We start from the raw sequence: 23,761 nt of genomic DNA, 5'->3' as shown, positions 1-23,761 counted from the left end.
TTACTGGTTATCCCAAACACTTAAGTTGATAGGAAATAGTGAATTTGATAATTTAACAATGTAAAGTATTTGGTTAAGTAAGACATGAAATATTGGAAGTTTTATTATGAGAATTTCTCCTAAAAGGAATTCTTTTAAATGTACCTGTCACCTGATGTGTCATGATGTATATAGAAACTTTATGCCTTGCTGAGGCCATCATCTGTTGATTTGTGGAAGCCTTTATAGATCGGTGGTGTAGGGATGGAATTTCAGAGTTTGGCATGGTGGTTCAATTGTTCTCATCAACCAATAGACAAAGTGAGCTTCTGGCTGCAAAACATATTATCATTGAATTGCTATGTTATTGCAGGTAAAAACAGCTGACACTGGGTATATGTCACGACGATTGATGAAAGCACTTGAGGACCTATCCATTCATTATGATAACACAGTACGGAATGCAAGTGGATGTGTAGTTCAATTTCGTTATGGAGATGACGGCATGGATCCCGCATACATGGAAGGAAAAAGTGGAGCTCCTTTAAATTTTGATCGGTTGTTTTTGAAAGCCAAGGTTTGAAACTCTGCCTTACCCTCATATTCTGGAATTTGAGTTGATAGTGTCTATTTACAGGCCACATGCCCCGCTGGAGGAAATGAATATCTATCTCCTTTTGAAGTGTCTGAAAGAGTGGAACGCAGGCTTTTGGAAGATGATATGACACCTGAGGGTGGTTGCTCTGTGGCTTTTAAAAATTCTTTCAAGAGTTTCTTAGATGAATATGTAAAATCATTAACAAAAACAAGGGAGGCATTTGAATCAGTTGAAAATCTTGCTGTGAAGGAAAATTCCGCAATTCGGGAAAAAATTGTCAAAAATATATCTGGAGTTACCCCAAAACAGCTTGAGGTACTTAATGTTATTTTCTCAAAATTTTGCAAGCAGAAGTCAGTTTTTGCCTTTCATAACGGGAAAAAAATGAGCATCTTAAATGCCAATGCTTTACTCACTGAATTTAAAGTTCAAATATTGTAAGCAGCTTCTAGTCATGCATGTCAGTTTCTTATATTTTCTGATGGATCTAGAATTGGTTGCATCCCTACATGTATGCTGTGTTAGGTACTAAAACTGTCATTAGAAGTGTCTAGGAGTGAAGAAGAAAAAAATCTAGAACTAAGAGGATGTTGTTGATTATTGATTGATGTGGGTTTTGTTAAGCATGCTTTAATTAATTCTGATTCACAAAGTCACCAGCCTGTATTTGGAGCATCCTTCAATATCTTTGATGAGCCTGTGTAATTTTTTGGGGTTTTTAGTACACTGCCTCTGCATTTCAGGTTCCTTTTTCTTAAATAATATTTGTACTTGTCAAGAATTAAAAATCTCTTCTATAGCTTGGTTTCGAACAACTACCTTTACTGAAGGATGGGTTTGTAACATCACCCCCTCCTCCCCCCAACCTTTAAAGCCTGTGGCATGGTCTCCCATATCATTTGGTGCAGGAATATTGGTCTTTTGGTTAGGGAGACCATGTCACGTAGGCTTATAACAGTTTGAACAAACCCAGCACCATTTCTGTTGATGGTGCAGATTAAAGTAGTAGAGACTATATGAAAACAAAAGAGAAACCATTTGATAAAAGGAGAATTAGAGACAATGTAGTCAAACACTCTCCAGGGTTGAATTTAAGATTATTTTATAGGATTCCTACTTTTAGCTGCTATTCTTTTTCCTCTTTCTCAAATATTTTGCATTTGATTTTTTCCATTTTTGGGGGTCCTACTCTATACCTATTCTATCTTTTCTATGCTACTAGGCTGCACTCCTCTTTTCTTTTCTGATATAGATTTTTTTTTATAACTCCCATCTAGTACAATTTGCTCTCTTTACCCATTGTTTAGGTTTTCTTGAATACCTGTATCTCTCGTTATCATTTAAAACAAATTGAAGCTGGAACTGCAATTGGAGCAATTGGAGCTCAAAGTATTGGAGAGCCTGGGACACAAATGACATTGAAAACTTTCCACTTTGCTGGAGTTGCAAGCATGAGTATCCTTGATTGAATAGTTCCGTTGTGATGTCCAAGTATGACTAAGTTAATATTTTTTTAAGGCCTTTGGCCATTAACTGGTTAGATTTCGATGTGGTCCTTTGACTCTTATTTAGACATTACACTTGGAGTTCCTCGTATCAAAGAAATAATAAATGGAGCCAAAAAAATAAGTACACCCATCATCACTGCAGCTCTCAAGAATGACAATAATGTGAATACAGCACGGATAGTGCGAGGTCGCATTGAGAAAACAAATTTAGGCCAGGTATGTTTATTCATTTGAGGAATTTTTGTGTCATGTTCTTAATATTTTAAATTTAGATTTCTAAGTGATATTCATTACTAAATGAAGTTTGTATAATGCTCTTAATTAATGATTTTATTTACATTAAGAAGTCTGCCTTCATGTACAGATTCGATAAGTTAGCTGGTATTATTCTCTCATTGGTCGAAAAATAGGTCATCCAATAACTAAGATGTGAAAATACCAAAGTAGTGATTCAATTTATATCAGAAGTAGTAATTCAATTTATATCAGAAGTAATTATGCTATTTTATAAAAGCCAACAACCTTTTTTTTTTTTTTTTTTTTTTTTAATTATTTGTCAACCTAAGTTGCTCAATAATTCCTTATAGATTAACTCTTCCATGGTTTTTGTCTTGTGGTGAGACTACATAGTCTTGGATCCCCTTCAGATCTCCATCAAGTATGATTTAGGTGACCTATTTGACCATCCCCTCGCGATGCAGGTTGCTAAGAGTATAAAACTCGTAATGACTTCAAGATTAGCTTCATTAGTCGTCACGCTTGACATGGAGAGAATTCGAGATGTACAATTGTGTATAGATGCTAATATTGTGAAAGAATCGATTATACAAACTCCAAAACTCAAACTGAAGCATGAGGTGAGAATTTTCTAGTATAGTTTTTTATTCTTCTTACTCTTTTATGTTCTTAATATCTCAAAATCATGTTACTCTGCAGCATATTAAGGTTTTGGACGTTGGGAAGTTGGAAATTCTTTCTCCAGACACTGATAGAAGTAAAATTCATTTTCAACTCCACTCTCTTAAAAATTTGCTCCCAACAGTTATAGTAAAGGTAAAACCTCTATGGTTTTCATAATTTATCCTCTGATTGAAGACTATACTACGTTGTTTTCCCCATTTGGTTGAATTGCCAGTTTAGAATAGTAGTGTACTCACTGGTTTATGGATGACAGGGTATAAAAACTGTTGAGCGTGCAATCATTAAGAAAGAAGAAAACAAAAAGACGAAGACCACTAAGTACAGTTTGCTAGTAGAAGGGTTAGTTTATTTCTGTTTTTCACTATATTTGAGTACTTATTTATGATACCTGCATAATTTCTTCCAATAAGTATAATTGCGGCTCCTCTTCTTATTTTGGTTCTTCTGCAAATTAGGTATTTATTTATGTTCGTCTTAACTGGGCTGAAGATTCTTCTCAATTCACATAGTAAAATATTATTATTAAAGAAAAATTTGTTTGAAAAAGGTATGAGGATGCCACATTAGTTTAGGTTTGAATTACTCTGATCTTTTGATTTGGCAATTTCACTTGAAGGAGAAAATGACATTTGACAGGGAACGCAAACCCCCCCCCCCCAACCCTCTCTTATGCTATTTTCAAGTTTAAGTTGCATAAAGTTTATGCATCTTGATTTCATTTAGTAGCTTCCAAAAGAAATGGTATGCACTTATGCCCTTGCCAAGGATTTAATTGTGTTCCTTCCTGTAATCCAATTCCTCATGTGTCTTAAGCATTGAAGTCAATCAAAGATTTGCAAATTTGATGTGTTACTTGCATTGTTAAATTTGCATTGAAATAACTATCTTCCTATGTATTCCTTGAAAATGAAAAATGTCAAGAACCCGATAAACATAAATACCTTCTCAAGCGACGCCATCCTGGTCTTTACCCGCTTCTGAAACCCCAACCACCTCAATGTTGATCTTGGCTTCAGCTAATCACTTCTAAATAAGAGAAAATCAAATCCATGAAAAAAAATGTCAAGATACCCACTATGGTTGATCTAGAAAAAGTTGCACACCTTCAAATACCCTTAGAACATAACGCAATAGCTCTTTCAAGCTATTTCCTTCTTTCTAAAGCTCGGCTCATGCAAGTCCGACATCAACCCACCACTTTGAAGAAAGGCACTCAGCCAATTGCTAATTGTTTTCAAAAGGCCCAAGGCTTTGCTCACATGCCGGCAACCATTGGTCACCCTCTTGAGGACTCTGATATTGTCTCCTACTCCGATATTGTATTGTAATTTTTTTAAAATAAATAAATAAATAAGTGATTCACTGAAAAGTGCAAAGGGACGCAATCATAGTACACAGGAAGTATACAAAGAAATGTCCCACTAAAGGCAGAAAAAGAAACATAAAGATAAAAATTGAGACATAGTAGAAAATTGAGGCACACTAAAAGCGTCGGCCCAATTGGACAGAGTTTGAATAAACAACTTTTTGATCTCTTCCATTGACCTTCCTGATCTTCAAAACATCTTCCATTCCGCTTTCGCCAAATAATCCACATTACACACAGTGGTGCAATTCGCCATACCTCCTTAACTGAAATATTACCTCGCTGACCACGCCAACAAGCTAACAATTCTACTACTCCTCCAGGCATGACCCATGTAACAGCAAAAAAAGAGAAAACCATACTCCATAAAGCTCGTACCACTCCACAGTGAAGGAGAAGATGGTTTACAGACTCGCTACTGTTCTTGCACATACAACACCATCCCACCACAATGATACCTCTTTTACGCAAATTATCCAAGGTCAAAATCTTGCCAAGAGTCGCCATCTACACAAAGAAACTAACTCTCAATGGAACTTTTACTTTCCATATACTCCTCCACGGGAAAGTGGAAGCCACATCTGTCCCTGAAGAAGAAAGCTTGCGAAAAAAAGACCTGACCTCAAAGATATGTCGTTTAGAAGGAGTCCATCGCATGCAATCCGACACCCCCATGTGATTACGGAAAGCATATAACTTCCCAAAAAAGGCCATCGCCACCTCTACCTCCCAATCCTGGACCGCTCGTGAAAAAGAAACATTCCACTGTATAACACCATTGGCCAGCTGCATATGATCCCTAACCCATGCCTCCTTATTACTCACAATTCAAAATAATGCAGGAAAAGCTTCCTTTTAAGGACTAATCCCTGCACCAAATATCATGCCAAAATATAATGTGGGAGCCATCTCTTACTCCAAAGCTAATAAATCTCAAAAAAACTTCCCACCCTCTCCGAATATGTTTCCACACCCCAACTCCATAAGGGCCCTCCACTATCTTGGTACACCATCCATCGTTCATGCGCCCATGCTTGACTTCTACAACCAACCTCCAATACACTTCCCTTTCCGTTGCATATCGCCATAACCATTTACCCAATAAAGCGAGATTGAAAGTGTGCAAGTTTTGAATTCCTAAACCACCATCTTGCATGGGAGAACAAATTTGAGCCTATTTCACTAAATGGAACTTAGGCTCCTCATTTAGACCACCCCACATGAAATCTCTTTGTAGCTTCTCCAATCTGTTCACCACACTCACATGAATAGGAAATAGGGACAAGAAATACGTAGGGAGGTTGGACAAAGTACTTTTGATCAGTGTGAGCCTCCCACCCTTTGATGGATACATTTCCTTCCAGCCTGCCAATTTCCTTCCCGTCTTCTCAATAATATCATTCCAAATGGTGGTAGACTTATAAGGCGCCCCCAGAGGAAGACTCAAATATTTCATAGGTAATCTTGCCACCCTACACCTAAAAATGTTTGCCAGCCTATCAACATCCTCCACCTCACCAATTGGAACAATCTCAAACTTTGGCAAGTTAATTTTTAGCCCCGATACAACTTCAAAACATAGAAAAAGATACCGAAGATTTCTGAGATGTTCCTCATTGGCCCCACAAAGAATCAATGTGTCTTCAGCAAACAGCAAATGTGAAACACTAAAACCAAGCTTGTTCCTTGTTCCCACTAAAAAACCAGCCACAAGACCACTGTCTTCAATAGCCTCCATTATTCTACTTAGCGCCTCCATCACAATAACAAACAGAAAAGGAGATAGTGGATCCCTTGTCTTATACCCTAGGAGGTTCTAAAAAAACCTAAGGGTTCTCCATTAATCAAAACTGAATATCGGACTGTAGAAATACAGAACACTATCCAATTCCTCCATTTCTCCCCAAACCCACTTCGTTGCAATACGAATAGCAAAGACTCCCAATTCACATGATCATACGCCTTCTCTAAGTCCAATTTACATAACAAGCCGTGTTCTCCAAATCTAAGCCGGCTGTCAATACATTCATTAGCTATCAGAACTGAATCTAAAATCTGTCTCCCCTTAATATACGCATTTTGAGACTTCAATATTATCTTCTCTAACACATTTTTCAATCGATTCGCTAGCACTTTGGAAATCAATTTATACACAATGCCCACCAAACTAATAGGTCGAAAGTCCTTTAACTCCTCACCCCTGCTTTTTTTTGGAATGAGCGCTACAAATGTTGCATTTAGGCTTTTCTGAAACCTCCCCTTGCTGTGGAAATCTTTGAAAACTACCATTATATAATCTTTAATTACTTCCCAACATGTTTGCACAAAACCCAAGGAGAAACCATCGGGGCCTGGTGATTTGTCTCCTTGTAACTCCTTAACCACCTCTAGCACCTCACTTTCTTCAAAATCCTTTTCTAACCACAAACCTTCCTCACTTCCAATAGACTGAAATGATAAACCATCTGGTCTAGGCCTCCAACTAAAGCTTTCAGTGAACAATTGTGTATAGAACTGAACAATGTGCGCCTTGATATCAGTGGCTTCCAAAGACAAAAAACCATTGATAATTAAAGACTCAATGGCATTGTTTCTCTTGTTTGAGTTTGCCACCCTATGAAAGAATTTGGTATTCTTGTCCCCCTCCCTTAACAATAGAGCCCGGGATTTCTGACACCGGCTTATCTCCTCACACAACAACAATCTCTCCAACTCCGAAGATAACTCATCTTTGCTCCTCCTTTCCTCCTCGTTCAACCCTCGACCTTCCCCATTGTAGAGTTTAAGTTGGTGATGATTTGTAATTCATTCTTGACTATATACAAACACTGTTGTACCGGTTGAGGTAGACAACATTATAGTTACAACACCAGTAGACTTCAATTGATGCGCAGATTGTGCAGTAGCAACATTATGGCTTGGATTCACTCCAAGAGTCTTTGACACACAAACAACACTCTTGGCACAAACCTCAAAATCCTTGTATAGCAGCACACCAAGGACTTGAAACCAGCCTCTTAAAATCTGCAGATTGTGCAGTAGCAACATTATGGCTTGGATTCACTCCAAGAATCTTTGACACACAAACAACACTCTTGGCACAAACTCAAAATCCTTGTATAGCAGCAGACCGAGGACTTGAAACCAGCCTCTCAACTCTGTCTATGAAGCTATGAAAATCGTGTGTAATAGAACTATGGAAACTGTAGAGACTGAGGCATAACAGGTTTTAACTGGACAGAAAACTATGTTTCTGTGTGGCGGCATCCGGACAAGCAAGGTAGGGTCTCTTAACCTAACCGTCTTCCTTGTTCGGACATGAGTCCTTAGTATCAGGTCATCACTTTCCAAATATGCGTACTGTCTTCATCATGTCCAGATCATTTTATTTCCTGTCTGGACATCAATGCCAAATTGACCTAGCAAAGCTTCCCATGCTGGGCCATTTTATTTTATGTTAAGACATTAGTTAACCATGAGCTCATGTCCACACCCATGTCCGGACAGCCCAGGGGACAAGCAACTCCCAGGAGCTGCTCATGCTTGGACAGCCTATGCCCATGTTCAAACATCATCCAACCCAAGAGCAAGTGCCCGCCATTGTGTCCAGACAGCCCAGAGAACAGGTGACTCCATGGAGCTACTCATGTCCGTACAGCTTATGTCTATGTCAAGACATCAGCTGTTGTACTTGTTTTCTTGAAGCAGTCTTCAACATCATCAACTTTAGACATAAGTACACAACTACCCAATCCCCAAAAACATGAAAATAAGTTTTGCACACGGAATGAACCAATTACAAAAACCTAACAGTTAGTTTTCATTGGATGGATTAGAAAGATCCTGAATTGAGAGATCAAGGTGGAAAATAGCAAACAGATTAACTCTTGGTTGATGGCGTTAACTATTTGATTGATGGTGACTCGGGATTGAGTTTTTTAGTCGAGAAACAACTAGGTTGACCTGCCTCAATGGAAATTGGTTATTTTGTATTAAATATTGTAACTATTCTGGTTGAATGTGAAATGTTTAGTCAAAAATGAAGGCAGATGATAATTTCAACTCTGCCATGATAGCAAGCAAGAAAACCAAGAGGCTTTTGCCATATCTTTTGACATCTTGCATAACATCACAATAGGAATAGATAGTACTCAATTATAGTCACTTCTTTTGTTTTGCTGTATGTCACAAGCTGTTCTTTCATTTGATCTTAATATATTTTATGCATCTTTTTAGCACGGGTCTTAAAGAAGTTATGGGCACTGAGGGCATTGATGGACGTAAAACAACAAGTAATCATGTTCTTGAGGTGCACCAGACACTTGGCATTGAAGCTGCAAGGAAGTGTATTATCGAGGAGATAAAATATACAATGGAAAGTCATGGAATGAGCATCGACATTCGCCATATGATGCTCTTAGCAGATTTGATGACATTTAGGGTGCGTCCTTTTCCCCATCCTGTAACATTGTACTCCCTCTTTCACATGATGAGTCTCCTGGTTGCAAATGACATGGAGACCAAAATGCCAAAAAACTTGAATTTTTTTTTTTTTTTTCTTTTTGAAGATGGACACTCAATTTGGGATGGAGGGAGTAGTATGTTTTATAACCTGAAACTTAAATTTAAAGCAACTGACTCAGATTATGCTTTGGTGTGTTAAACATGTAGTTATGGTTCAGATATATGCTCATATATGGATGATTATTGTAACAGGGTGATGTGCTTGGAATCACAAGATTTGGCATCCAAAAAATGGGAAAAAGTATATTGATGCTGGCTTCTTTTGAGAAGACATCAGATCATCTTTTCAGTGCTTCTGTAAACGGCAGGGATGACAGAATTGAAGGAGTGACTGAATGCATAATCATGGGTATACCAATGCCGATAGGCACCGGAATGCTCAAAGTTAAACAAAGGTAAAAATGCAGTATTCATTATACTGTCATACAAAGCTAGATTTTTATGCAACTTATGACCTCCCATTTCTTGCACACGAATGATCCATATGCATGACTTAATATATAGTGGTTGTGAATGACCTATTTTTCTCCATCTTTTCGACCTTGGTTCTGTAGGAGCAAGTCAAAAAGATTGAGAAATAGAACATGATTTGATTCATTCTCAATAGCCATGAGATGATCATCTTAGGGCGATCCTTTTGTCAACGGATGCTCCTATTACACTCGTAGTCTCTGAAGGATGAGAACCAACTATGTAGCATCTACATCGAAAATTCAAGTATTGTATATGTCATTAGTCCGATCCTTTGTAGGAACTACCCGTAATAACAAACTTGCAAAATGAATCTGTTTATCATAAAGAGATTCGTTGTTCCTGACCCTGCTTCACCTTAATTGTTATTTGAACAAGTAAAAGTTATGTCTTGGTCTGAGTGGGTATAGCATTTATCTTCTACATGTCCATGGAGTTTTGAAAAATCCAAACATCTTAGAGATAGATGGAGAGGAATAAACAAAAAGATGACGATAGGCAGTGAGGATTGTTAGATAATGGGATTAGGAGACTGTTTCTCGGCCTTTATTGCAACTGAATTCTCAGAACTTGTAGTAATTTTCCACCACTGGTGATCCCATGAAGGCGCTGATAATAGCTAAATTATCAGCACCCACAAATGGCAACTTATCAGAATACATGCACCTAACTTTATATTGGATGAGTCTTGTTAATGTGTACCAAGGGCAGTAGTTAAGGTGTACTTAATGCAACAGAAATGTCATTAGAACACAATGAATGTTTCAGAAAATATATGCTTACGTATCTATTTCTACCTTTTGCCCAAAATACCCTAAACATATTTTGTAAATTCGTAGTCTTTTCTTTTTTGGGGCAATATGCTAGGACCCTTGTACTTTTGTATGTGTGACTTAAAACAGTAAAGCCCTAAAGCCCCATTTTCCAATTTTTTAAATTTAATATACGAGTTTACTTGGATCTAAGACTTTCTATCTATTTTTTTTCCCCTCAAATAAATAGATAACAAAAGTGATGTTAATACATAATTATGCCGAAATTATGATGTAAGACGATATTTATCTTTATTTTTGGTAAATACAAAATTAAAAAAATATATATATCAAAAATAATATTAGAGCAACGTCGCTTGATCAGAATTTTACCTGTTATCAGACAATGGAAGTACAAAAAGAAAGATTGTCACGATGTCCGCTAATTGTCAATTTTATATATTAGTATTTTATTTTATTAGGACTTTATTTTCTTCCTTTAATAGGGTTAGATTTGCTTTAACTATTTTCCTTTCCTTATTAGGATTAGGTTTACTTTCTCTACTAGAAGTAGGTTTACTTTCTTTACAAGTATTTCTCTTCTATAAATAGGCTTGTTTACTATGTAAAACTCAACTAATGGAATTATTATCAAATCAAAGAATTTTCTCTCAAATACTCTGCGAAGTTTTATCTTTCTTTTAGCTTGTAGGCTTGTTTTTATCTTTTTGGGTAGAAGACGAAGACACTTCTCCTTGCAGAATCAAAGACATTACTCTTTGATTTGTTACCTTAGTTTTCCGCTACGTCAAATTATCTATCTCATGTGAAAATATTAGCTAAATGAGTTTAACTAGGAAGGATAGAGAGCTCTCACCATCATATGCTTTGTTTTCTGGTGCGCACTGATTTTGCAATTTGAGCTGAGCATCAAACTAGGTTTTGTTTTGAGTACCCTCCAAAGGCTTTGAGCTTACTACTGTATTTTCTTATGTGCAGAGATACTCTACCTTCAAAACTAGATTATCGGCCAAATGCAATTCTATCTTGAGTTCCAAGTCGAAGTTTTCAAGGTGGTGGAGCATAGTTTGGGGATCATTTCTATGTGCAGTGTTGCAGTTGATCAAGGTTGAGAAATGTACAGAGACTGATAAAAGCGATTACTTTTTATCCACTGATATATTTATGACATTTTTGTGAAAGCAAAGATAATTTGTGTTTTCCTCCTCACTAATATTTCATGGGTTTAACGTGTATTTATAATAAAACCAGCTATACAACAGTTTGACACATACAAGAACACAACATAAGCGAACTTAATTCAAGTTAACTATCAATTCAATCACCACCCTATTCCTTACTATGTTTATCTTCTACATAAGGAGTTGGGGTTGGCTTTGACTTAGACTTCTACCCTATTTGAACCTAATTTTCAACACCCCCTTCAAACTCAGCAGTAAGGGACAAACATTGAGAGGCAACTTTTTCTCGAACAAAATGAATGTCAATTTCTATATGCCTTGTACGGGCAAGTTAAACAGATTTGCCTAGAGATAGATAGCTTTAATGTTGTCACGCCAAAGGATGGGACATTGAAGTTGAGAAACACCAATTTCAGCCAAGAGAAGAAAGCCATGTGAGCTTCGTTGTCGCTAAGGCTAGAGCTTGGTACTCGGCCTCAATGCTAGGCCGAGAGACCGTGCTTTGTTACCATGATATCAAATTAGATCCCAAATAAATACGATTACCTTGGTTGGACTTCTAATCATCCAAACAACCTGTCCAATCTGCATCTTGATAGGCTAAGGTTGGATAACGAGGCCACAAGAAACAATATTCTTTACATAACAAAGTATACTTTTAATGGCGATCTAGTGAGTCCCAATGGGTTGCTGCATAAACCGGCATACTTTGTTAAGTGCAAACATTATGTTAGGTTGAGTGAAAAATAAGTATTGTAAAGACCCAAAGTAGCAAACCATTTGAGACCATGGTAACTTCCACCCCAAAAAATAGTTGAAAGAAACCAAGATTCTTGAGAGCAAAATCCAAATGAAACTTATCAGGTAAATCATCTATACCTCTGGAAGAAGACATATATGAGAATAAAAATACAATAATCAATTCTTCGAATGAAAGATAAGGAGCAATCAGCTTTTAAAGCCGTAAATGTAAGCTGCAATAACTTGTTGCTCAGCCGTGAGAACCATACTTGTAGGGCTTGTTTAAAACCATAAAATGGCTTTTAGAGGTAGACATACATGATCTGGGCACCATTTGGTAAACGGTTTGGCAAAGGCAAAGGCACAAAAATCCCTTTTTTTTTTTTTCATTTTTCCAACATTCTCTTACTTTTTACAACACATTAATCACTTTTTATTACTATTCCAATTAAAAATCATTACAAAACAAAATTTTTTTCATTTTTCCATATTAAATATTCTTACTTCTTCACTTAAAAAAAAAAAAAAAAAACATTCTTACTTTTTTTCACATCAATCAATTTTTGCTACAGCATCAAACCAAATCCGAAACAAAATCGTTTATCAAACGAACCCTTGGAAAATTATGATGAATTCCTTCAAATAGCCATGCAAGAAAGCATTTTGTATGTCTATTTGTTTGATACACCACCGAGAAGTGACAACCAAGGAAAGCAACATCCGGATTGTGGTAACTGGACAGAAGGTGTCATCAAGTCTATACCAGGTTGTTGATGAAAAGCCCTTGGCCACTAACCGGGCTTTGTGTCTTTCAATACCACAAACCAAGACTTCTCCTGCCTCCCAACATAGTGGACAAAGAAAACCATGAATTCACAAAACATAGTGGACAACAATCCAAAATTTCAACATATTTCAATATTTCATTTCAACGTCATAAGGATTCCTTTTGAGAAAGCCGTAACTACAAGTTTGTTCCCCTTGCCGATATTTGTTAGTGAGAGCCTTGAGGTAAAGGTAATAGATGGATTGTTGGGGGTAAAAGAACATCTTTTGTGCTTTTGCTCCATTTTATTTAGTATTTTAACTTTTGGGTATTTGTGAGATAACTCCTCAAAGTTTGTTTTTTTTCCTTTCCGTCATCTTTATTTTAAATTGAGTAGTGTCCCTCCATCCAAGACCATGCGCACCGTTTCGAAAAACAAAGTGCACCATTTTGCGGCCATCCAGTTCACATTACATGTACCCACACACCATTTATTGGAATCATAGGTGTCATACGTGACACGTAGGATCAAAACACACCGTTTTGATATATTACCGAAGAGCCCCTTGGATCTTTCGGGATCGAGAGAATCAAAGTGAATAATAAAAACGGGGAGGGAAATTAGAAATCTAGGCTAAATCCCTAAGTTGGAGGTGCTAGTCGATCTATTGTGTGAGGGAAAAAATATATATATATATCCTTCTTCCATCCTCCACGGTTTGAATAGCAATCGAGAGATGTGAATTGCTTGCGAGATGATACCTACCGATTAAAGTTTCTGCATAAATCATGGGTCACTGTGTTCAAACATGAATTTAATTTCGTTAAAGTGCTATTGTTCTAGTTTTTTGCAAGTATTAGCGGTTTTGAGTTTCAATTTTGAGTGTCACTTCTGGTATGTTGGGTGTTTTGTTGCGAAAACCATTGTTCTTTTTTTTTTTTTTTTTGATGAATAAGAATTTCATATACTAAACAAGAATACATAACACCTTTTAGGATCCCAATTAGTGTTACAAAACACAACCAGCAATACATAACACCTTTTAGGATCCCAATTAGTGTTACAAAACACAACCAGCAACTAAAAAAAACTCAAGAGTACTCTTGGACACGTAACTATAATTTTGGTAACGTGCCAACTATGACACATTATCATTTGATAACGTGTCAATTCTGACACGTTACCAAAATTGTAGTAACGTGTCCAGTTTAACACGTTATTAAAAGGTAACGTGTCATTAACTGATATGTTACTAAATTCCCAGTACTTACGACCGATTTTTTAACCCGCCAAGCACATTACTAATGACACGTTACTAACCGTTAGTAACGTGTCAACAGCCTTGACACGTCACTACAGGCCTGTGACAAAAATAAATAAATTTTTGTAGTGAGTAAAGGACAACAAAACCTTTACAAAATATGCTGCTGTTCTAGTTTTTTGCAAGTATTAATGGTTTTGAGTTTCAATTTTGAGTGTCACTTTTGGTATGTTGGGTGTTTTGTTGTGAAAACAATGACCCACATATCATATTTGCAACGACCCACAAATATACTGAAAATATTTGTCTTTTTCATAGATATATTTTTTAGTGTCAGTTGTGGGTCATCCTCAGAGTGATGTTTTCATTGTTTGAAACCATTGTTGTAGTGTAAATTTTAGTGTCTAAGTGGTTGATTTGTGAAAAGTATGTGGGTATTTATGGATGTGGGTCTTGCTCTGTTGGTGGATGGTGGATGTAATAGTAATTAATTGCAAATATATGTAGTGGATATGGTGGTTGTGTGATCTTTTTGTGAGTAAAGAAACATGGGTTACATGTGTGTTTGTCGCTTTAAATTGATTTGGAGTTTTGTGGTCCATTGGATGTTTTCCCCTTTTTATTCAGATTGTTGTTAAAGGCAGGAAAACGCATGCAACGTTGTTTATGTATTCCATGCAAACTCGTGCCTAAATAAACATGTCCTTACTCTTACTATACTAGAAACCCTAGTTCTAAATGCTCTCTCACTTCCTTCTTGAGTTGAACTTCACATTGTAGCTTTGAATTGGTTTAAGGGTTTGTTTGGTTTGTCATATTATTGATGATGCTTTATAAGTATTTACCATGTTGGGTCAATACATCTTAACACATTCAAGTACATTGGGGGGTCGACTTGATGAGATAAAAGGGTATGACGTGGACTATCTTAGTTAATGTACGGTGCTTTTCTCCATTTTCAATCAAATTTCTTTAATTCTTACTTCGTGAACTTTCCTTGAAAAATTTTTGCACTTTCAATTATGGCCAACCTTTTTTTTTTAGGGGAAGATAAAGGGTATGCTGCTCCCTTTCTCACCAGCAGAAACTTGTACAAATCTCAAGTTACAATATGTATCATCCTTCAAGTAAATGCGCTAAGCTCCACTTTTCATGAAGAAAAAAAATACTTTTTAAACTCATTTCACATTGACTGTCAACTGATGTGACGTGTTTTGAGTAATTTTTCTTTTTTATCTTTGAAGTGGGCTAACATGAAAAATCACTTAAAATAAGTCACGCCAATCAATGTGAAATTAATGTAATAAATATGTATGAAAAGTAACATTACTCTTTTTCTATTGTCTAGTATAAGTTCTCTTTCTTTTTTGGAGAAATGTTATTCCTTGCACCATAATCACACTATTCCGACGTGGCATGAGTTAGTAATCCTCAAATCATCTCTTGTTTGATAAAAAATAAATAAATAAAAAAGATAATAATACAACTAAAGACTACTAACCCATGCCACATAGCAGAATGTGATTGTGGTGCTGTGCTTTTGGTATGAAGTATAACATTACTCTTTTCTTTTCTTTTCTTTTTCTTTTTTTATCATTTCAAAAATGTATAGATGTCGGACCTTGTTGACTTGCTAATGTCTTTCAGTTTTGATAATATACAAATTGTAATAAGCTGCTGGAAATATCCTTCTCAGTAATAATATCTGATCAAAGTCCTTTTTATACTATACCCCAAATGCCCTAATCAGAAAATTGGTTAAATCCAATTTATATATAGGATGTTCTCTTGCTAGGGTAGTGGCAGAATGAGCCAATCAATTTCTTTCAACAGATGTAAAGGCCTTCCACATCTTTAGGCAGCAAGATATCTTCTCTAGCAAGAAGAAGGAAGACATAGTAGTTTTCTACCAATAAATAGCAAAATCGTAACAGAAACTCAAGGCATGGATTTGCCTTGTCATACAATTTTCATTACTTTTCTTACACTCACCATACATTGTTCTATATTGTAGACTCCGCATCTTTCAGATATTCCCTTTTTTTTTCAGAGGAAAAAGAAATATAGGAAATTCAAGTGGAATAAAGCAGAAAAAAAAAAAACAAAAACAAAAACAAAAAAAACTAGGCTGACATGAAGAAAAAAAAAAGTCATTTCCTATGTACACATACCTTTGAGGTGGGTAAGGGTAACATACCTTTCAATTTGGATAATCACATACAGTTATTTGCAACTGGGAAGTATCCTGCTCAGTTGCATGTTGTCTGATGAAGGCTCTTCTCCACCAAACCTCAAAAGCCCTCTGAATGTTGGGGCAGTCATATCCTTTGTTAAGGAATCGATCAAACCAATTAAGCAAGATAGCCTGTTGCTGTGGCAATGGCAGGGTAAGAATTGTTTGGCTCAATCCGTCCTCAACCAGCTTCTTATCAACTGATCTAGAAGCCCTCCTCATCCATCCGAAGTCTTCATAAAGAGGTTCCAGCCATGTAGACAGCAAAGAAAACCGGGCATCTTTCGGCACCAATATCTGTCCTCTCCCAATAGCAATGCACAGTTGCGCAGTGATTCTGCTGATTTCATGCCTGTACATGGTGGGGATTTTTGAATGGAGGACGGCGAGCTCCTTCTGATCTGCCCATAATTTCACAAATTCGTCACCCATTTTTTTGTCAACTAGAATATCCACAATCCACTGAATATTGTCAGCCTCTCGAGCTATTTCACCCATTAAAACCCCTCGATCTCGCCTCTCATCCATGCACGTAGCTTCTGATAAGCATAGGATAAGAGAACTAAGACATCTATGACAAAGATTATAAAGGACATCCTTAGAGACATCAAGCCTGTTACTATCATTGGCTGCATCTTCTCTAAGTAACCGAGAAATCAGAGATTTCATTTCTCGACGAGCTTTATCATCTTTTGCTTGTAGAACACCATTGAGCAATCTCAAGAATATGTCATCAGATCTAGTAGAAGTAGATGGTTCGGATGATACTCTCAGCAGAACTGCAGTGTCGGAGTCATGAAGCTGAAGTTGATTGAGATGAGATATAACTTTTGCTTCTTCATCCTCAGACCATGGTACAGCTTCCAAATACTCCAAGCATGACATAATCCCAGCATCAAACATGATAGCTGCAGATACCTACAAATATTTAATTACGGCAAACTCAGAAAGGGAAAAACAAAAGAGAGATTTTTTACAGTATTATATACAGACAATACAGAAATACTATGAGCAGTTTAAGTTTTCCAAAGCAAAATAGCTAAGTCTTGCTTTCTTGTTTTGGCGATAATAAAAAGTTGGAAGCTTAGATAAAGTACTCATTTTCTTATAAGCAACAAGATAGAATATACGAAGTTTGAAGTTTGTATTCACTTTTTAGTCTATGCCCTAGTGAGGTCTGAGAAAGAGTCTAGGATGTAACCACATTTTACAATTCCCTTCTTGCCAAGAAATCAGTGAAAATCAGAAGTAATGTAAAATTTGAATCTACCCTCTGTGTAGATTGGTTTTTCAATAACCGAAATCTCGCGATCTTCAAAGTTCCTTACTTTATGCTCTCGCCAAATGCACTACATTCAGCACAGAGAAGCCATCCTCCACACTTTTAAAATGTTACGACTTCCTATCTGGCCTCTTCAACTAGCCAACAATTTTATTACCTTTCTACACATAACGAACTCTACACCAAAATGAAGGAACAATGCAACCCATAACTCTCTTGCCACCTCACAATGAAGAAGAAGCTCTATGGACTCCCCGCTCCTCTTGCATATACAACACAGGTCTACCACTATGAGGCTTTTCTTCCTCAAGTTATCCAAAGTCAAGATCCTCCCTAGATCTATTGTTCACACAAAGAATGCCACTCTCTAAGAAATCTTACCTCTCCAGATACTCTTCCAAAGAAAATGGGAGCGAACAAGAATGGATAATGCATGATAAAAGGATCTTACTTCCAACTTTCACCTTTTGGAGGGGATTCAACATATTTTTATCCTTACCACCTTGTCTCAACCCGATGTATAAACAATCAAAGAAAAAGGTGACAAATCAACCTCTCAATCCTACGCCGGTCGAATAAATGATAAATTCCATTGAAGATTTCCAATAGAGAACTGCGCATGATCTGCCACTCATGCCTCCTAACATCGCGCAGTACTAGATAGTTTTAAAAAAGTATCCTTTAGGGGCAGATCCCTACACCATAAATCATGTCAAAACCTAATCTTTTACCCATCGTCCACCTCAAATCTAACAAATCTGGAAAAGACTCCCCACCCCCTCCTAAAATATTCCCATAATCCCGCTCCAAAAGATTCCACTACCTCTTTAGAACACCAACATTCCCCCGTGCTATCATATTTAGTTTTCCCAGCAGAGTTCAATTAAACTAAACAAGATTTCTGACCTCCAAACCACCAGAAGATATTGAAGTACAAATCTTCAACCAACTAACTAAATGAAACTTAAACTCGTCACCAATTCCACCCCACAAAAAAATCCCTTTGAAGTGAAGGAACATAAAAGACGAACTATAGTGGTGATGAGAAAAAAGTACAACTAAGTCCTAATTATACTCCAAAAACCTCAAAATATATCTCAATCTCCCACATGGAAAGATCTTTTAAAGAGCCCTACTTCGATGGAAGTCACCAATATCTATAAATAGGGCTTGAGATACAATTCATCACTCTCTTCATACTGACGTGGCATTACCACCTTTAAATAGAAATTATATACACCGTTCTCTACCTTTCAATGTTGGATTTACAAGACTTTTGAGGCAAGTTACACAATATTCACATTAACTCGAATTTTGTCAAGCCTAACAACACAAAATCTCTTTTAAAAGCCTCCTTCAAGAAAGCCTCCTCAAAGCTCCTAAGGATTATAACAAACTATAAACATCAATCAAATTCAAGGAGTGGAACTTGAGTATGGAAGTTGCTTAGACAAATATGCAATGTTATTTGTTGTAGCAGTTTTCTTCACAATAATATCTCCTTGAGACACAGCATTACAAATAAAGTGGCGTCTAACACCAATCTACTTGTTCCAGTACCCTAGCTATCACAATATACAACAGTCATCTCCTGCTCTAAGCCAAGATCAGAAACCAAACTTCTCAACCAAAAGGCTTCTTTTACTATGTCTATCTATGCCACATAATCTGCCTCTTTAGTAGAGCCTGCTGCTATAGACTACGGAAATAGCCTTCCAACTGATAGCAAGATCTTGTTAATATTATTTTTGTCCCTCTTAGGCGCTCACTGTTTATACTTCCCGTGTATGTGGGTTGCGCCCCTCTGCACTTTTATTTATATCATTTACTTATAAAAAAAAAAAAAAAAAACTGATAGCAAGATCTGTCTGCACAATCTATCTCTGGTTTCCTGATGCTTATGTGCTCTCTGCTACCTCGATTTTCTGAGCCTTTTTTGTCTATAACAGGAATCCGTTTGTTTAAGCTTGGAAGGAAAAGTGGTTCTTTGGGTGTCTAAAAAAAAAAACTGATAGCATGACTAGTGAGAGTGAACACATATCCCACAAGAAACCTTATGTCCAAATCATCACCATAAATTGAATCCATATAGCCAACAACGCTACCTTGTATAGCACTATTCTTGTCAAACACCAAACCTACATTTCAATACCTCCAAATATCAAAGAATTCACTTCATTGCCTGCTTGTAAACTTTTCCATGATAACTCGTGTATATATTGACAGTATAACGCAGTGGAATCATTCAAGAAAAGCTTTCAAAGTCCAAATTCTTCTTTTCACTCTCAGCAATAGTAATATTCAACTTCTTGCGTTTGGGACAACCCTTAAATGAGAATCATAGCAAATGAAACAACCAGAACTTTATTTTTTATTCTTGTTCTCTTGTTCTCTTGTTCTAACAACCCGCATCCTTACTATTGACACCCCCAACAGCTTTAATAGGGTCTACTAAACATAAATGCACAACCACTTAGGCCCAGCAATGATCAAGTAACTATTTTTGGAATGATGTCATTGTAAGGACCCAGAAATAACTTTAACCACACCTGCACTATTAGTTCAAAAATACTAGTCAAAATTACAATAAGAGTTCCCTAAAATCACATATAAAGCAAGTCTCACCTAATAAGTAATCAATATGAGAGTTAACATCCATGAACACCTTTATAATCCATCTACTCAATGTAGGCAGTCCACCCACCCAGTCAGGGACTAACATTCTAGGGTGTGGGACTAATGTTGTATGTCCTCATTAGGACCCATATCCTTTAGTGCCCCCAATGCCACACAATGTTACTAGGTTGTTTTGATAAAATTTGTAACAACCCAGGAAATGCGCTAACCACATTTATGCTATCACTCTAAAAAACTAGTTGAAATTACAATTGAAGCTCCCTAAAATCATTTATTAAGTCCAATCTCACCTAGTAACGAACCAATGTCAGATTTAACACCTTAAGCACCTTTATAGTTCACCTACTCAATGTAGGCAATCTGCTTGCCCAATGTGGAACTAACATTCTAGGGTGTGGGTCTAACATTCTAGGTCTCACAGTCACACCCCCAACGACTGGTTACTGCTTTGGTACCATGCCACACTACCACAAGGCCCGCCTAATGATTCTAGCAAGCAATTGCCACAGACTGTTCAGCTCAAGTCTAATACTATTCTGCCACCTGACCTACATATGTGCACGGCCATTGCACCTATCAGCCCATCAAAGCCTACAAACAATTAGTTTCCAACCCATAACAATTACCCAGCAACCTGCCTATAATTAGCTAATTGGTCACATGCATGAGTTTTAGTCATGCCAATGCCACCTCCATGTCATGTTTGTCCAACTTGTAGCAAGTATCACAGCCCACAGTTGAAGCAAGCCACAACCACACCATGAATAAGACAGTCGGGTCTTAGATATTTCAGCACTCACATGACCTAATCGCACGTATATGAGCAAATATAGGGGTTGATATCTAGGGCTTAAGAACCAATCCAGAGAAGGTACTTGTGCAGATGGTGGCTTTCAATTTTATTATAGGACTAGATATTGTTCCATCTTTATCTTCTGCTTTCTCTTCATCTACTTCACCCAAATCCTCATCGCCCAAATAAAGTGTAATGGTACTTATGCTTTGATCCAAAATGGTCCTTAACGTCTTTTGACATTGTCACGAATTACTTAGTCTTACTCTCCAAATTTTTAATGAGTACCAATTGCGAAGACAGAGTATACATCTTCAGACAACAAAGATTAAAATAATTTTTCCTATCAAATCTTTCTACATAAAATTTCACAGACAAAGTAATAGGTGATATAACAAAATCCTAGTCAAAGCAAATGGCAGCAAAAGCTACTGAGAACAACCAACTGCTTGATTAAAAAACTTAAACCAATATGTGATTCCTCTCAACAACAAAATGAAATCATCTACTAAACAACCAAGTAAAACATAAATCCAAAACCTCATGTTCTTCAATTTGCTACAATAATCTTAGCACCTGAAACAAAGTATTAGAAACAATACATCATAATTAAAGCACCAGCCACGTCAAAACCAAAAGCCTTCCATTCCAAACCGAGGTCCTCACTTCATTAATTCGTACACGAAATTTCACCATCCATCCACACAAAACCCATACAGCACAAAACACAACAGTATCCCCAAAACTATTATCCCTCCCAAGATTTCCTCAGCAACCAAATACAAAAAAAGACAAAAGGTAATAGTAATCACAAAAAGGAAAAAGAAAAAGAACATTTACAATAAGAAACAAAACAAAGCGAGGAAAGAGCAAAGCCATTGTACCTTGAGCAATCCCAAAACCTTGGAAACTTCCTCGCCCATCAACCTCCTCTTCAAGTCCTCGCAGTACATCAACAGCACGGCCTCCACGTATACCTCCACGTCGTCACAGTCACTGATCTCCACCGAGTGGGACACCCCACGGTCCCGCTTCAGCTTCTCAGCGAAGAACCGGCTCTTCTCAGCAAGCACGCTCTTGTGCACGTCCATCGACACGCGAAACCCGTCCCTGCCGACCACCGCCAGCCTCACGTCGCCGGGGGCGTTCCGAAACGGCGCTTCGTCTAGGAGCCTCGCAACGCGTTCGTGGAGCTTCCGGCGCTTCTCGTCGGAGAGCCTAGACTCGCGGTGTTGCTCGTCGGACATCATCTCGTAAAGCGTCTGGGAGTGAGCGGGCCGAGCCGGGGGCTGAGTAGGCGCCGGCGACGAGGGGAACGGCGACGCCGGCGGGGACAAGAGCGTGTTGGAGGTGGGAGACGAGGCCGGAGAGTAAACCCTAGTGGTGGTGGTGGCGGTGGTTGTTCTTGAGGGCGAAAACGACAGCGTTTGGTCAGAGATGAATCCCTGCTTTATCATCGCCGAGACCTCTCTGGATTTCAATGCCATTTGAAGATCGATACTTGAGGAGCGTCGGAAGTGATAAAATGGGAAATCAAGAAAGACTGAAATTTTCTTGGAAATCAAGCGCAGAGTGTGAGTTTCAGTCTTGGAAATCAAGCGCAGAGTGTGAGAGAGAGAGAGAGAGAGAGAGAGAGTGAGGGAAAGGGGATCCAAGAAAAGCGGTATGATTATAAATTTACCCAAAAAAACGGTTCTTTAGAGAAAGCGAGGGAAGGATTATTTCTTCCACGTGCGCTCAGCTTTATGGAAATTAATTTTCTTTTTCTTATTTATATCTCTCAGCAAATCATTGTTTTTATGTTTTTGTTTTGTTTTTTTTAAAAAAATATATATATATATATTTTGATGCATTTTTTTAAACCTTCCCTACTGCAGTCTTATTTAACTTTATAAATAATATAAACGTTAGATAAAATTCACTCCGCTTATTATTATTATTATTATTATTATTGATATGTTCACACGAGATGGGGGAGTGGAGATTCGAACTAGTGACTCTCGCTTCATAAGGCATGATCTACAGTCAATTGAGCTTCCCCTTATAGACTACTCTGCTTATTAGGATAGAGTAACGTTGAAAATTATTTTATTATTCTATAAATATCTTGCAATTTGAATTAGTTTATGTTAAAAAAATATAATATATAACAATTTTTTTATTAAGATTACACTTAAATTATATAAGACTAATAGGAGAATTTATTGGTATACTTATATCTACTGAGTTTTAGTTTAATTCATTTTTATTTACCCAAAAAAAAAAAAAAATTACTTAATTGGGTGCTATCCTGTTATCTTTTTTCTGTTATAATTTTTCCTTCTTCCACCAATATTAAAAAAAAAAAAAAATCGATATTATTATGTATGTATGTCATGGCCTTTTCAAGTATGGATGAAGACCATGGGGCACATCACATGGATGCCATGCCAACACCATTGCATTATAAAGATTTTATTGACATGTGAAAAAAGGGTTTGAATTAATTTGGTGAGCAATCATGCTACCGACATACCTTAAGGAAATCAAACAACTACAACCACAACCTTATGGAGGCATTAAATAATGCTGTGCATGTTAGCCAGCATGTTGGGTCATGCAAATTGCAATCATGTCAGAAGCTTGCAAATAATTTCAATCCCATGTATATATATATATATACCAAATCTATTTATTCTGTGTGGTTTAATTCAAGAGATATTAAGGATGTTTGTTAATTTATTGAT

The 23,761-nt window shown here is 37.1% G+C and overlaps 2 protein-coding genes across 8 annotated transcripts in view; one reads left to right on the top strand and one right to left on the bottom strand.

The window, feature by feature from the left end:
* The window catches only part of LOC132163263 (DNA-directed RNA polymerase III subunit 1), a 45,110-nt gene extending 33,761 nt beyond the window's left edge, over positions 1 to 11,349 (top strand). For 6 of the 7 annotated variants that reach the window (XM_059573478.1, XM_059573481.1, XM_059573475.1 and 3 more), the window contains 10 exons: positions 353 to 556; positions 617 to 892; positions 1,885 to 2,032; positions 2,150 to 2,301; positions 2,787 to 2,942; positions 3,022 to 3,138; positions 3,260 to 3,345; positions 8,609 to 8,813; positions 9,089 to 9,291; positions 11,119 to 11,349. In XM_059573478.1, the coding sequence (XP_059429461.1) occupies positions 353 to 556; positions 617 to 892; positions 1,885 to 2,032; positions 2,150 to 2,301; positions 2,787 to 2,942; positions 3,022 to 3,138; positions 3,260 to 3,345; positions 8,609 to 8,813; positions 9,089 to 9,291; positions 11,119 to 11,170 (1,599 nt within the window). In that variant the 3' untranslated portion in view covers positions 11,171 to 11,349. Of the gene's footprint in view, positions 1 to 352; positions 557 to 616; positions 893 to 1,884; positions 2,033 to 2,149; positions 2,302 to 2,715; positions 2,943 to 3,021; positions 3,139 to 3,259; positions 3,346 to 8,608; positions 8,814 to 9,088; positions 9,292 to 11,118 lie in introns of those variants that run through there. The other variant, XM_059573482.1, reaches the window with a different exon arrangement.
* A 4,669-nt stretch (positions 11,350 to 16,018) lies between these two features.
* LOC132163044 (BTB/POZ domain-containing protein At5g60050) lies at positions 16,019 to 23,051 on the bottom strand. The gene is made up of 3 exons (XM_059573245.1): positions 23,002 to 23,051; positions 21,920 to 22,730; positions 16,019 to 17,241 (listed from the first exon to the last, which is right to left on the bottom strand). Exons 1-3 carry the CDS (start codon positions 23,049 to 23,051, stop codon positions 16,291 to 16,293), a joined length of 1,812 nt encoding a protein of 603 aa, XP_059429228.1. The 3' UTR covers positions 16,019 to 16,290.
* Between the last annotated feature and the right edge of the window lie 710 nt (positions 23,052 to 23,761).

The sequence above is a fragment of the Corylus avellana genome, chromosome ca10 (genome assembly GCF_901000735.1).
Source record: "Corylus avellana chromosome ca10, CavTom2PMs-1.0".
In the NCBI taxonomy this organism is placed as follows: Eukaryota; Viridiplantae; Streptophyta; class Magnoliopsida; order Fagales; family Betulaceae; genus Corylus; species Corylus avellana.
The sequence above is the reverse complement of the archived record's forward strand: the minus strand, read 5'-3'. Positions and strand labels throughout refer to the sequence as shown.

What these genes read in the sequence shown, in the direction of transcription:
- LOC132163044 (XM_059573245.1), bottom strand. Translation starts at nt 23,051, where the DNA reads ATGCCTTATGAAGCGAGAGTCACTAGTTCGAATCTCCACTCCCCCATC. An exon ending in AATCTCCACTCCCCCATCTC is followed by an intron (nt 22,731 to 23,001) that starts GTGTGAACATAT and finishes CTTTCTCTAAAG; the next exon opens with AACCGTTTTTTTGGGTAAAT. An exon ending in AGGTTTTGGGATTGCTCAAG is followed by an intron (nt 17,242 to 21,919) that starts GTACAATGGCTT and finishes AAATATTTGTAG; the next exon opens with GTATCTGCAGCTATCATGTT.